Below are 15,900 nucleotides of genomic sequence, written 5' to 3'. Positions count from 1 at the left end.
AGTTGCGGCGGCAAGAATCCTAATTGCCACATATTGAAAGAAGCAGGAGGTTCCAAAAATTCGGGAATGGCAGCAGAAATTATTTGGCTATTTATAACTGGCTAAGTTAACAAATTCAGTCAGAGGATGTAGTAACCAGAAGTTCTATCAAACCTGAGGGAAATGTTTGCGATCATATGAAGAAACAATGCCCATCACTGATGTCTTGGATCTATTTCAAATATTCTGTATTGATTTAAAAATAAAGAAAGTATAGGAGTTTTATGAGGAAATAATGTGTAGATGGCAGAAACCTTGATGGCAGAAAGTGAGGAGGAATTAAAGAACCTTTAAATGAGAGTGAATGGTTTTCCCAGTGTAGTGAAGTATGGAAGTGAGAGCTGGACCATAAAGAAGGTTGATCGCCGAAGAATTGATGCTTTTGAATTATGGTGCTGGAGGAGACTCTTGAGAGTCCCGTGGACTGCAAGAAGATCAAACCTATCCATTCTTAAGGAAATCAGCCCTGAGTGCTCCCTGGAAGGACAGATCGTGAAGCTGAGGCTCCAATACTTTGGCCACCTCATGAGAAGAGAAGAATCCTTGGAAAAGACCCTGATGTTGGGAAAGATTGAGGGCACTAGGAGAAGGGGACGACAGAGGACAAGATGGTTGGACAGTGTTCTCGAAGCTACGAACATGAGTTTGACCAAACTGCGGGAGGCAGTGCAAGACAGGAGTGCCTGGCGTGCTATGGTCCATGGGGTCACGAAGAGTCGGACACGACTAAACGACTAAACAACAACAGCTGGAGGAGACTCTTGAGAGTCCCATGGACTGCAGGAAGAATAAACCTATCCATTCTGAAGGAAATCAGCCCTGAGTGCTCACTGGAAGTCCATGGGGAAGTCCATGATGACCCCGAGTCCATGGGGTCACGAAGAGTCGGACACGACTAAACGACTAAACAACAACAAATTTGTAGATTATAAAATGAAGAGAAAAGAGGAAGCAGTATTGAAGTACAGTGGTAGCTCGGGTTACATACGCTTCAGATTACATACACTTCAGGTTACAGACTCCACTAACCCAGAAATAGTACCTCGGGTTAAGAACTTTGCTTCAGGATAAGAACAGAAACTGTGCTCTGGCGGCGCGGCGGCAGTGGGAGGCCCCATTAGCTAAAGTGGTGTCTCAGGTTAAGAACAGACCTCTGGAACCAGGGCCGTCTCAAGCAGGTCGGGCGCCCTGGCGCGGAGATCGCTCCGGTGCCCCCGCCCTCGCAGGCTCCCTCGCGGCTTCCTCGTGCAGCGCCTCCCCCTGCCAGCCCGGCACCCCGCGCCACTGGGACTATACCTAGAGCCGGGCCTGTCCGGAACGAATTAAGTTCTTAACCCAAAGTACCACTGTATGAGAATCTAATAACCCAGGATGATGACAAGTGGAAATCTAACCAGGGGAGAGGAGTGATTGTTGGTTTTATGATGTCATTTGAATGAATTTATTTGATTTATTCTATTTAGGCTAAGGTATGTTAAATTTATGATTTATGCTATGTTAAAAATAAGGTAGTATATCATATGTTTTGGTATGTTTTGAGAGGTAGCAGTTGAATGGAATTTATATCTTTATTTGTTGGTTTTTGTATTAATTGTATTGATTTATTTATGTATGTGTGTATGTTTTTATTTGTATGATTTGTATGTTTTGATTTGAATTCAATAAAGCTTCATTTAGAAAATAAAAATAAAAGAGAAAGCTTTGCAAGATCTGAGAGAGACATTGCTCACCAGTATCTTTCACGACTCGTTTCTGAGTCCCAAAACACCCCTGGCCTGATTGTTTCTGGAAGATTCTGTTACAAAATAATTTATCATCAATATGGGCACCAGACCCCTTTTCCACCTAAAAGCAGAACATTCCTGTCTGTTTCTAACACCCATATGACCACACCAAGGAGCACTGCTTGAGGTCAAACCCACAAATACAGACAACTAATGGCTCTTTTATAGCTACTTTTTTCCACATTCATTTTGGCCACATTCATTTGGTCTTACAGTTTCTTATGAAAAGGTTTTTACTTTCACCTCAGCAGTATTCTCTCTGTTCCTTACAGAGAGCTGCTGCACAGGTTTCTCCCTATTAATGTTTAGGGATCTTCCTCGTTCTGTTTCACTTTAGACAGATCACACTCACACACACACAGCCCACATGAGTCTCCTGAGATCTCTCTCTTTGCAGCTATTTTCCCTCCTTACACTCAGAGAGAGAAGCAGAAAGAGTTGAGAATGACATTAATAATAATAATAATAATAATGTCCAGTAGCACCATAGAGACCAAGGTGCATGCACACGAAAGCTCATACCAAGAACAAACCTACAGTATGGTAGTTGATCTCCAAGGTGCTACTGGACAATTATTTTATTTTTAAAGCGCCGGTGGCAGATAACTCATTCTGAAGCTGACAGGGCATGGGTTAGAGCTCAATGTCGAGCCTACCAAGTGGTGGTAGCGACAGCGAAGACTTTCTTCACCGCCTCTATTGCATTTGCAGAAAACAGCAGGTGGTTCGCAATTTAGCAGAACCACCTGCTCCATTGGGGTCCAGTACGGACCACATGATCTCCTGCAATGATTTTGCAAAGTTTTTTGCAGATAAAGTTGCTCAGATTCGGGCAGAGGTAGACTCCACCGTGGGAGCAGGGCTGGGGCGGGGGAATGCTAGAATCCTGTCTAGTCAAGTTGCATGGGATCAATTCCAATCTGTTATATCCGAGGATGTGGACTGGCTGCTTGGACGAGTGAAACCAACCACCTGGCTTCTTGATCCCTGCCCATCCTGGCTTATAAAAGCTAGCCAGGAATGGCTGGGCGATGGGCTTCGTGGGGTGGTGAATGCTTCTCTGTGAGGGAGCCTTCCCAGACCCGCTGAAAGAGGTGGTTATTAAACCGCTTCTTTAAAAAACCATCTTTAGATGCAGCCAATATGGCCATCTATAGCTCGGCCCCAGATCTTCCATTCTTGGACAAGGTGATTGAGCGAGTGGTTGCTGAACAACTCCAGGCACGCCTGAAAGAAGTGGACCATTTGGATCCCTTCCAGTCAGGATTCAGGCCTCACCATGGGACTGAAACTGCCTTGGGTGCACTGGTCGATGATCTCTGGCGGTCTAGGGACAAAGGTGACAGCTGTTTCCTAGTTCTGCTGGATCTCTCAGCATCTTTTGACACCATCGACCATAACATCCTTCTGGACCGTCTAGAGGGCTTGGGAGCTGGGGGCTCCGCTCCTTCCTCCTGGGCCGTGTTCAGAGAGTGGTGGGGGCAGATGAGTGTTCAGACCCCTGGGCTCTCACTTGTGGGGTGCCTCAGGGTTCTGTCCTCTCCCCCATGCTTTTCTACATCTACATGCAGCCTCTGAGAGAGATCATCAGGGAGTTTGGGCTGAGTGTTTATCAGTATGTGGATGATACCCAGCTCTACCTCCCTTTCAAATCAGAACCAGTGAAGGCGGTGAAGGTCCTGTGTGAGTGTCTGGAGGCAGTTGGAGGATGGGTGGTGGCTAACAGATTGAGGTTGAATCCTGACAAGACAGAAGTACTGTTTTGGGGGACAGGAGGTGGGCAGGTGTTTAGGACTCCCTGGTCCTGAATGGGGCAACTGTGCCCCTGAAGGACCAGGTGCGCAGCCTAGGAGTCATTCTGGACTCACAGCTGTCCATGGAGGCGCAGGTCAATTCTGTGTCCAGGGCAGCTGTCTATCAGCTCCATCTGGTATGCAGGATGAGACCCTACCTGCCCGCAGACTGTCTTGCCAGAGTGGTGCATGCTCTAGTTATCTCTCGCTTGGACTACTGCAATGTGGGGCTACCTTTGAAGGTGACCTGGAAACTACAACTAATCCAGAATGTGGCAGCTAGACTGGTGACTGGGAGCGGCCGCCGAGACCACATAACACCGGTCTTGAAAGACCTACATTGGCTCCCAGTACGTTTCTGAGCACAATTCAAAGTGTTGGTGCTGACCTTTAAAGCCCTAAACAGCCTCGGTCCAGTATACCTGAAGGAGCTTTTCCACCCCCATCGTTCTGCCTGGACACTGAGGTCCAGTGCCGAGGGCCTTCTGGCGGTTCCCTCACTGCGAGAAGCCAAGTTACAGGGAACCAGGCTGAGGGCCTTCTCGGTAGTCACACCCGCCCTGTGGAACGCCCTCCCACCAGATGTCAAAGAGAAAAACAACTACCAGACTTTCAGAAGACATCTGAAGGCAGCCCTGTTTAGGGAAGATTTTAATGTTTAATAGATTATTGTATTTTAATATTCTGTTGGAAGCCACCCAGAGTGGCTAGGGAAACCCAGCCAGATGGGCGGGGTATAAATAATAAATTGTTGTTGTTGTTGTCGTCATCAAGTGACCCACAGTCATCCCGTCACATGGGAGCTACTGAGAAAGGAAAAACCCACGTTAAAGTACACAGTGTCCCTGATCAGGAACTGGAGCCAAACCAGCCGCCTGGTTCTCTAGGGAGCTGTAATGATTAAACATGTGAGAAGGTGACTACAATGAAGTTGGTCATTCCGCTTCATTGTAGTCACCTTCTCACATGTTTAATCATTACCAACTCCCAAGAGAACCAGGTGGCTAGTTTGGCTCCAGTTCCTGAGCAGGGAGACTTGGGAGTAATCTTGCCCACTGCCTTGGTCATTTCACCATTTCTGAGATCAGCCTAATCACCTGCAGAGTATCGATGTGCATTCATTCCTGTAGTATTTTTTATTCATTTACTTCATTGGATTGAGGCAGTCTCTCCCCCCCCCCCTCGGGTCTGGGCCCATGTGTTCCACCACTTACCTCACAGGGACACAGATTACACACAACACTTTCCTCACAAAGTGCTGGGTTTTTCATCTTGCTGCTTCTTCCTTCCTCCGCAAATAGGGGGGATTTTGACTTCGGCTGTATATTGTCTCCCAGCTTACTTAATTTATGTCCAATATTCCTCGTGCGAAGGGCTGGACTGGATAAATCCCAAACTGGAATTAAGATTGCTGGAAGAAATATCAACAACCTCAGATATGCTGATGACACAACCTTGATGGCAGAAAGTGAGGAGGAATTGAAGAACCTTTTAATGAGGGTGAAAGAGGAGAGTGCAAAATATGGTCTGAAGTTCCCATGGACTGCAAGAAGACCAAACCTATCCATTCTGAAGGAAAGCAGCCCTGAATGCGCACTGGAAACTCCCTGGAAAAGGGAGCCCTGAATGCTCACTGGAAACTCCCTGGAAAAGACCCTGATGTTGGAAAAGATTCAGGGCACAAGGAGAAGGGGACAACAGAGGACGAGATGGTTGGACAGTGTTCTCGAAGCTACGAACATGAGTCTGACCAAACTGTGGGAGGCAGTGGAAGACAGGAGTGCCTGGCGTGCTCTGGTCCATGGGGTCACAAAGAGATGGACACGACTAAACAACAACAAATGACTTCAGCATTGAGGAGCCTGTAGCCTGGACCATTTTTTTACCTGAGCCTGTGAAAGACAATTCTTTACCTGACATGACTGTTACAAGGAGGAGGAAGGTAGTTGAACTGTCCTTGAAGCTTAGAAAGTACTCTAAGTCAAACTCACCATGGACTGCAACTAGTAGAATCTGAATGGAGCCAGGATGTTTCCTTTCTACTTGTTCCAGGAACCAGCAAGAAGTTGCCTCCCCCCTTTCTTGGATCATATTCAGCAATCTTCCACTTTTCTCCTTGGAGTCTTCCTCTGCTTTCTGTAAGTCCCTGTATTCTTTCCATGTGATGATAAAGTCATAGTATAATACACGTAAAAAGAATTTTAGGTCCTTTTCAATAATTTCAATTAATTCTTTTCTTCCCTTGCAGACAATTTCGTCACCAGTGATAGCGACTCCTTCCAATGACCTGTGGCAAAAGCATTTATTTTATTTTAGGCATTGTTGTGTGGAGAGAATTAGAGCCTGATTAGGATACAAGCTGGGGCTTAAGTATTCCACCCCTGGTATACTGCCTTCACTCATCCTCTGAGCATGCTGAGATCTGCTTTTTCATTGCAGCCTGGAAAACATCCTGATTTATTCCACAATGAAAAGAAAACATTATGTAATTTGTCATCCTTTTTTAACGGCCAAGAATGTACACAGTCTTCGTGATACATTTTGCACTCCTCTCTGGGTTGCATCCAAGACAGGTGACTTCATTATTATACGTTCTGCAAGCAAACAGAGCCAGGCTGCCCATGAAGAGGGGGAGGCAAGCTGTGAGGGGGGGGGGAGAGAGAGGCATACCTGGACCCTCCTAAGAGCTGTGTCAGATCTGCCTTCCACTGCCTCTGTGACCAGCTCTTCCACAGACCCTCTTGCTGCCTCTCCTCCTCCACCGCCTGCTAACTCACCACTTCCTCCTCCTCAACTGCACATCTGCCCTTCCTTGCAGGTCTCTATTTTGAAAATGGAAGTGTTACAACTTCACCCACACCCCTAAGGAACAAGGAGGGCAAAGTTGCAATAGAGCCATTTTTAAAATGAAGACCTAAAAGGAAGGTGTGTGTGGCAGGTGGTTGATGGGGGTGAAGCTGGGCTGGTGGCCTGAATCTTCAGCAGGGACTCCAAAAAGTCAGCTGCCTCTCTTCTCCATACTTTTCCATCTTCCTGAGAAAGGAAGATGCAGCAGCTGTGCCTCCGCCTCTCCCCTCTGGGCTATGATATTATTATTATTATTATCAAGCTGGCTGGTTTTGGCTGTCAGGTCCAGCTCTGCCTCCTCTTTCAGGTAAGGCAGCCTCCTTTTCACCAGCAGAAGACAACAGCCACTTCATCTCAGGCTGCCTTGTGCATCACAGCCTGGCTCGGGCCCCCCAACATCCCTCCCCCACACAGTAGGTCAAGGGGTTTCCCTGCCACTGATGCTGCAGCTGCCACTGCTTTTCGCTGGTGGGCTGCTGAGAAGGACGGAAGGCAGGAAGGCAGGCAAGAAAGAAAGGAAGGAAGGAAGGAAGGAAGGAAGGAAGGAAGGAAGGAAGGAAGGAAGGAGAGAAGTGCCTTCCCCCTGTGTTTTCACACACACCCTTAGCAAACTATAATTTCTGGGGGGAAACCAATTTGATTTGCCTCAGTCACTAAAATGTCTGGGGCCAACCCTACATGCAAACCATGCTCTATAGTAATATGTAATATGCAGAAGTTTGAAGTCAGAGAATTATGGTGTGCATGTGACGTCATGTGGCGAGAGGAGGTCCGATGGGGTCTCTCATGACAGCAGGGAGGGCCTGAAGGGGTCCACCACAGCAGCCCATCGGGGCCAGGATTTATTTTAGGGGGCAGGCTTTATGTTGGGGGGGACAGAACTGAGTTATCTTGGACACAACTGATCAATTAGTTAAGTTTTTAAAATTTATTTACTTGATTGGGGTGGTACCTGGCCCCTTGTCTAAGCCCATGGTCGTGGGGGCACAGAATATTGAAGGGACACAACCCATTCCTTGAAATTTGGGGGCTTGTCAGTCCCCCATCCCCCTTGCTTATCATCGAATCCCTTAGCACTGTTTGTTCTAGCAACACATTTGCCCATCCTGCAAACAGAATTGTGTTGGACTTACCACAATTTTCTCTTTCTTTCTCTGCTCTGTAGGCGATAACCTGTAGGCAAGTAAGGGAGAGGTCAACATTGGCTGCTTTATTGCCCTCCGCCCCCAAAACAGTCTTTTTCTATATTTAATTGGCGTCAGTGCATTTCTTGCTGGGTAAGCACTTATTTCCTTAACGAATGACTAGGGGTGTCACACTAGCTGTTTGTGGGGTGCGTGTTTTTCTACCCTAATGAAAATTCCCACATATTAGGGAAGAGGGTTAGAATGTAGATCTTCCAAATACTGCTTGTCAATAGTGAAAACACCCAGAGCCAGAAAACACTTATTCAGAGGAGGGTGAACCTCTCCGTGCAGTAAACATTGGCCCCTCCCTCTGCATCTTGACTAAACTACACTACTTCTATTCCTGTAATAAGCCATGGTTTTTGTCTTCAATTACAAAGTAAAAATGTTATAGTTAGAATATAGAAAAATACTGCAAACTTTAGAAAGAAATTGTATTTCAATTGAAAACTAGCATTAATCCCCCATTTACCTTAACCTTAAACATTACATGGTTTGGGCCAACTTACTGACACATCCTTGACCTTTCACTGATAATTTGTCCGCTTAAAAAATGATGGAATATACAATCTGCTAAATTCAATGCATTTCTGGGGCATTTTATGCAAAAGGTGTTGGGTTGTTTGTTTGTTTAGGTTTCCAGAAGAAAAATGGTAAGTGGTATCTGCCTGAAATGTGGAGATGTTGTACAGGTTAGAATTAGTAACAATGTCATAAAAGGACTACCCTGTAGGTCTACTTATGCATAAACTAAAGAATTAAAAGTGCACCTGGGTTAACAAAAAAAAATCCAACAAAATTGGATGGAAGTTAACCAGGACTGCCCGAAAGCAAAGTGTTCTATGTTTATTTTAGATTAGATGATGCTTTTTTTGGAGGGGAAAACGTTGTGGCTTTGGTCAATTAAATATTTAAGCACAAAAATTGCTCTCCGGTGGCTCTGCCTGATGAAACCTTTCTCGAACTACTCCTGAATTATTTTCTATGTAATAATAATAATAATAATAATTTATTATTTATACCCCGCCCATCTGGCCGGGTTCCCCCAGCCACTCTGGGCGGCTTCCAACAAAACAGAAATTCTAAAATACAGAAATCCATCAAACATTAAAATACAGAGATCCATCAAACATTAAAAGCTTCCCTAAATAGGGCTGCCTTGAGATGCCTTCTAAAGGTCTGGTAGTTGTTGTTCTCTTTGACCTCTAGTGGGAGGGCATTCCACAGGGTGGGTGCCACTACCGAGAAGGCCCTCTGCCTGGTTCCCTGTAACTTGGCTTCTCGTAGTGAGGGAACCGCCAGAAGGCCCTCGGAGCTGGACCTCAGTGTCCGGGCAGAACGATGGGGGTGGAGACGCTCCTTCAGGTATACCGGACCGAGGCCGTTTAGGGCTTTAAAGGTCAACACCAACACTTTGAATTGTGCTCGGAAACGTACTGGGAGCCAATGTAGGTCTTTCAGGACCGGTGTTATGTGGTCTCGGCGGCCGCTCCCAGTCACCAATCTAGCTGCCGCATTCTGGAATAGTTGTAGTTTCCGGGTCACCTTCAAAGGTAGCCCCACGTAGAGCGCATTGCAGTAGTCCAAGCGAGAGATAACTAGAGCATGCACCACTCTGGAGAGACAGTCAGTGGGCAGGTAGGGACTCAGCCTGCGTACCAGATGGAGCTGATAAACAGCTGCCTTGGACACAGAGTTGACCTGTGCCTCCATGGACAGCTGTGAGTCTAAAATGACTCCCAGGCTGCGCACCTGGTCTTTCAGGGGCACAGTTACCCCATTCAGGACCAGGGAGTCCTCAACACCCGCCCGCCTCCTGTCCCCCACAAACAGTACTTCTGTCTTGTCAGGATTCAATCTCAATCTGTTAGCCGCCATCCATCCTCCAACCGCCTCCAAGCACTCACACAGGACCTTCACCGCCTTCACTGGTTCTGATTTAAAAGAGAGGTAGAGCTGGGTATCATCAGCATACTGATGGACACCCAGCCCAAACCCCCTGATGATCTCTCCCAGCGGCTGCATATAGATGTTAAAAAGCATGGGGGAGAGGACAGAACCCTGAGGCACCCCACAAGTGAGAGCCCAGGGGTCTGAACACTCATCCCCCACCACCACTTTCTGAACACGGCCCAGGAGGAAGGAGCGGAACCACTGCATGACAGTGCCCCCAGCTCCCAAGCCCTCTAGACGGTCCAGAAGGATGTTATGGTTGATGGTGTCAAAAGCCGCTGAGAGATCCAGCAGGACAAGGAAACAGCTCTTACCTTTGTCCCTAGCCCACCGGAGATCATCGACCAGTGCGACCAAGGCAGTTTCAGTCCCATGATGAGGCCTGAATCCTGACTGGAAGGGATCCAAATGGTCCGCTTCTTCCAGGCGTGCCTGGAGTTGTTCAGCAACCACTCGCTCAATCACCTTGCCCAAGAATGGAAGATTTGAGACTGGGCGATAGTTGGCCATATTGGCCGGATCTAAAGATGGTTTTTTAAGAAGCGGTTTAATAACCGCCTCTTTCAGCGGGTCTGGGAAGGCTCCCTCATGGAGAGAAGCATTTACCAGCCCGCGAAGCCCATCGCCCAGCCCTTCCCGGCTAGCTTTTATAAGCCAGGATGGGCAAGGATCAAGGAGACAGGTGGTTGGTTTCACTCGTCCAAGCAGCCTGTCCACATCCTCGGAGGTAACAGATTGAAATTGATCCCACAAAACTTGACTAGACAGGACTCTAGCACTCCCCCGCCCCGGCCCTGCTCCCACGGTGGAGTCTACCTCTTCCCGAATCTGAGCGACTTTATCTGCAAAAAACTTTGCAAAATCATTGCAGGAGATCATGTGGCCCATACTGGGCCCGGATGGAACAGGTGGTTCCGCTAAATTGCGAACCACCTGGAAGAGTCTCCTGCTGCTGTTTTCTGCAGATGCGATGGAGACGGTGAAGAAGGTCCTCTTCGCCGTCGCCATTGCCACTTGGTAGGCTCGAAGTTGAGCTCTAGCCCGTGTCCGGTCTGATTCAAAATGAGTTTTCCGCCACCGGCGCTCTAGCCGTCTCAATGACTGTTTCATCACCCTCAGCGCCGGGGAAAACCACGGGGCTGTCCGGGCTCCATGCAATCTGAGAGGGCGCTTCGGAGCCAGACAGTCAATAGCGCTGGTTAACTCCGCATTCCAGCGGGCCACCAGGGAATCAGCTGAAAGGCCATCGACATGGGATAAAACATCCCCTACCACTCTCTGGAAGCCAATTGGATCCATTAAGTAGCGGGGGCGGACCATCCGAATCGGTCCCACCTCCCTGCAGAGGGGAAGGGTTGCGGAGAAGTCCAGTTGCACCAGAAAGTGATCTGACCATGGCACTTCTTTTGTTTTGCTTTTACTTAATGTCAGATCACCAACATCCATAGAGGTAAACACCAAGTCCAAGGCATGTCCGCGGCTATGAGTTGGGCCAGACTTATTCAGGGACAGCCCCATGGTGGCCATGCTTTCCACGAAGTCCCGAGCGGCTCCTTGTAAGGTCGTGTCGGCATGGATGTTAAAATCCCCTAAGACAACCAAGCTAGATGTCTCCAGGAGCACATCCGACACGACCTGAAGCAGCTCGGGCAGGGAATCCTTGGTGCATGTAAAGAATGATTTGGCAGAATACCAGCGTGGGAAGAGATACTGTGAACTAATTGGGGAACCAAAGATACAAAATCCACACAGAAGCATATTATTGTTTGTCTTAACTCGCTTGTGGGGAAAACCCAGAGGCTGTGAATGAAGAAGGATGACAACAGAAAGAGAAGGAGAAATAAGAATTATTGGAAGATATGGAATGCAGTATGATTACGATGTTGATTAGAGCCCTCCAAAGTTCTGAAGCATGGGGAGTCCTACCAAAAGTATAATTTGGCAGAATATTTGGACTATTTGATATGTATATGTATAATGTGGAATATTAGATGTGATTTAAATGGATTGTTAAAATGGAAAATTTAATAAAAATGATTTAAAATTAAATAAAAAGACTTCCAAACATTCTCATTGTACGTTATCTGTTAGATACACTTTTACCGCAGTTACTTTTTAATTCTATTTTTTTATCGTATTCCTATGTAGATTGTCAGTTACCTTTATATACTACAAAGCTCAGTCTAGGTCTGCCAGGAGATTACCCTTCATACCATGGTTCTTCAAATATTCATTAAATATTCTCCATTCCTTGTGGACTTTTTGTTTTGTTTGGCCTCTAACTCTTCCTGTCACCTTTGCTAGCTGCAAGTATTCTACCATTAATGTTTGCCAGTCTGCTATATTAGGTGTTTTAGTATTTTTCCAATTTCTGGCCACCGTTACCCCATACATGAACAATGGTCTTTTCAATTTTCCTATTTCAGTTGGCAATATACTTAAAAGAAATATTTCTGGTCTTTTTAAATGTTATTTTAAATTATTATTTTTAATTCTTCTTATACAGTATTCCAAAATTCTCGAATTTCCACACAGTTCCACCACATGTGTAAATAAGACCCATTTTCCTTATTGCATCTCCAACATATGGGTGACCTGTTTTTATACGTTTTGGCAAGTTCTACTGGTGTTTGATGCCACCTGTACATCATCTTCATAGTATTTTCCCTAAGATTATAACAGGCTGTAAACTTAATGTCTTCTTGCCATAGTTTTTCCCATTGTTCCATAAGAATGTTGTAACCTAGGTCTAATTATATCATTTTCAATGCATTAAAATGAATATTCTCCTATTTTAAATGAAAATTCTCTAACATTCTCATTAATTGAGAATATTGTCAAGAATATTATCCAAAAGATTATTCTCCAAAAGGTTATTCTCAAGAATATAACATCACTAAACCAGGGGAACTACTTATACCATCATAAAGCAAAAAACCTGCTTTGCATGCAGAAGGTCCTAGGTTCAATCCCTAGTGTCTCCAAGTAGGGCTGTGAAAGACATTTTTTGCAAGGCTCAAACATGAAAGAAAAAGGACTTTCTCTTCTACAAAGGGACAAGCTCAACCCTGAGTCCTAAGAACTGCCAGCCCTTCTACTTAAGGCTGATTCTTTGTTGTTCTGTGTGTCCTAAGGGCACTGAAGGTATTTGTAATTTTTAAAGCCATCAGATTGCTGAAATATTCCAAATTATTACACAGGCGCTAAATGCCTGGCGCTAAGGTACTTCCAAACATTCCAAGCAGATAGTTGTTTTTCCTTCCCACCTTCACGGCTGCATCTCAGCGCAGCCACGGATGGAAAGATCTGATATCAGACTGAATGACTGTGAAGGTCAGGATCCACCCAAGCCTTACCTGACCTGAGGAAGCCAAGAAGCGTGTCCGCCTCGTACTCGCGACCCACGGCCCTCAGCGCGTCGGCCGCCAACTCGGCGCCGTAAGTTCTGCCGTAGTAGCTGAGCAGCAGGTCCGCGAGGCGAAAGGCGCCCGCTTCGTGTAGAGCCTCCTCGGGGATGCGGACGAAGCCCTCCTTGAGCGGGATCTCGCGCAGTTTGCGCAGGAAACTCTGCAGCTCGTCCGGACTCAAACACCGCAGGGGCCCTCGCAAGGTGTGATCGAAAAAGAGACTCTCCTTCCGAGCTACATTCTCCTGCGCAAAGTCAAACCGCGGGGCGAACGGGTCCCGCCGCCACCAGGTGGATAAGTCCCAGGCGTCGTCGTCGTCATCGTCGCTGCTGCTACTCCGGCGCCACCACCCTCGAGCTTGAGGAACAACTCCCTCTCCCCTTCCTTCCTCCTCCCGCTTCTTCTCGGTGGACTTGCCGGCCTCCTCCGTCTTCAGCTTCTCGCCTCCTTCCTCCAGGGGCTCCTTCGCCGAGGGGTCTTCGGGGGTCGCCATGGCGCCCTTGCCCAGAGGAAAGTCTCGCCGCTCAGCAGAGCCAGAGAGGCGGCAGCGTCCGAAGGGAGGAAGGAAGGAAGCGGGCGACGCCCTCGGGAAATCGGCTCCGCGGGCGCTTGGCAGGGGCGGAGTTCATTGGGGCAGAGACTCCCGAGGTTTCCTCCCGCCGAGCAGAGAATCAGCGCCGGACTTGAGAAGGCGAGAACGTGTGAAGGGTCTTTCCGGCGCTCCACGACGACTGGCTGGCTTGCTGGCAGGGGGGAAACTGTAGGGCCCAGAAAGGCAGAAACGAAACCGCCTGGTTAGCAAAGAAACAGGGTAGAGCGCGCCTCTTTCTCAGCGCGGAAAGGAAGCCCTTGGCCGCCTCCTCTTCCTCGGAGAACCAAAATTGGCTGCACACGTTCTGGCTGCGGGATCCCGAAGACCGTCCGCTGGTGCATGGGCGCAACCAGGGGGGCAGGGGGGCCTAGATGAAGTAAAACAGAAATACTTAACTAACTGAACAATCACGTCGGTTCGGCCCGCCCGCCCCCCGCCCCCAAAAAACCTGGCTACGTCCACGCGCCGGTGCCTGATGGACACCCTGGAGAAAGACGAGCTGCGGAAGTTCAGGGGGGAACTGAAGTCTATTCCGATTGATGGATGGCGCTGAAGGAGCGGGTGCCACGCACGGGAGCCTGCTCCGGAATGGATCCGCTACTACACGGAGGAAGACGCCCCACACCTGACCGCCCAGATCTTCAATTGGATTAACTGCAGCACAGGAGTCAACTCTCAGGGCCCGAGGTCCCTTTGCCCGCCCTGAAATATTTGAGGGGACGGGGGCGGGGTTACTTAGCAAAATTGGGGAGTGGGCCCTTCCACTTAAAAGCCTCGTCTCGCCACGTAACTGCCCTTTTCGCTTCTCTCCATCTCGCTTTGTAACTGCATGAAGTCAAACAAGGAGAATAAACTGCGATGAGAGAGGATTTCAAAATGAAATAGTATCTCTCTGATCGCTCATCTGCAGAAGTTTTCTTTGCCTTTCCTGCCTTGAAGTAGTTGGGAATTCCATTACAGAGAACATAAGATAGAAAATAATAAGTAAATAATGTATATTGTAAGCAAGAACTGTCATGCACAAAGTTTGAATACTTTCCCTGCTTTCCTGGAAATGCCTCCTTTCAGTTGCTTTCGCTCTCTTGTATGTCATAACATCCTTTCCATTTATGGACTTTAGAAACTACCTTCTTCTTTAAACCCATTCTTTACTTACATTCTGCGTCATGAAGGCTAAACTTTGTACTTTAACAAACACCCAGACTTGCTCAGGTTTAAGTGAGCAATTTCACCCCATGAGACTTTTCAAGCCTAAAGCCATTGTTTCATTTCCCCATTTGCTTTAGAAATGCGAAGCTGCTTCTCAGCTCATGCTAGAGAGGTTGCAGCAGCAATAAAAGGAAGAACCAAATTGCTGATAGGCAGCTCTGAAAAATATGGATTGAACTTTGCCAGTTTATATCTGTTGACACAGGGCGGGGCACAAGCACATCTGAGTCACAAAGAAATAAGGCAACAATTCCATGGAATAATTCCGACGACATGAAAAAACATGCATAGTTAGAGAAAGGATGGAGAAAATGTGTTCAGCTTCACTTCTTTAAAATATTTTTAAACGGAAAGCTATTTAAGATCTTTTTCTTTAAGAGGGCCAAAATTTGCACCCAGGTTTTTATGTCCCCTTGCACCACTGCTGGGGGCCAAGAGTAAGCAGTACTCATGAGAGCAAACTAAATTCACTGTGTCCACTCATGTGTAATCCATGGGGGCAGATCTGCCCAATAGATTCTCCTCGCCTCTGTGCTCAGTACTGTATTAGGAATTAAAAACGCAAAAGACGCCATAGAAAGTGACATGTTTAAGTTTCCCATCTAGTTATGCCATGGTTGGGCCTGTGATGCAATCATGAATGGGGGAAATGGAGGGCTGTTTATGTCCTCTTTGAGAAAGGTGTATGTACTCTTGAAGTTGACAGGTTCACCAGGTGGCAGCAGCAATAAAATAAATAACCAGACTGCTGATTTGCAGCGCTGAAAAATACAGGTTGAACTTTGTCCCTTTATACTTACTTGGATCATTATGGACAGGACTTATAGCTCTACGCTTCCTCCCCACCCTCCATTACCAACAACGGCAACCAACACATCTTCCATCAGTTTTGGTGTTTGCCAGTCCTGGTTTAATGGAGCCCATTAAATGAGGCTCAAACAACTTTAATCCCGCTCTGAAAAATACCTGGCCATTGATAACAGTAGCCAACAATAAAAGACAAAAAAAATTCCCCACAAAATACTCTTTTGTTTCCTGTTTACTCGAACTCTTTCAAGGCACCAGAAATCCATCTCCCTATTGCCAGGG

The 15,900-nt window shown here is 47.1% G+C and overlaps 1 protein-coding gene across 1 annotated transcript; it reads right to left on the bottom strand.

The window, feature by feature from the left end:
* Positions 1-5,848: 5,848 nt before the first annotated feature.
* On the bottom strand, positions 5,849-15,851 carry LOC148683995 (uncharacterized). Its single transcript, XM_088655471.1, has 3 exons — positions 12,965-15,851; positions 7,597-7,636; positions 5,849-5,903 (listed from the first exon to the last, which is right to left on the bottom strand). Exons 1-3 carry the CDS (start codon positions 13,501-13,503, stop codon positions 5,874-5,876), a joined length of 609 nt encoding a protein of 202 aa, XP_088511597.1. The 5' UTR covers positions 13,504-15,851; the 3' UTR covers positions 5,849-5,873.
* Between the last annotated feature and the right edge of the window lie 49 nt (positions 15,852-15,900).

Source organism: Zootoca vivipara, chromosome 12 (genome assembly GCF_965207765.1).
Source record: "Zootoca vivipara chromosome 12, rZooViv2.hap1.1, whole genome shotgun sequence".
NCBI classification, from domain to species: domain Eukaryota; kingdom Metazoa; phylum Chordata; class Lepidosauria; order Squamata; family Lacertidae; genus Zootoca; species Zootoca vivipara.
This window is presented reverse-complemented; position numbering and strand designations above follow the sequence as displayed.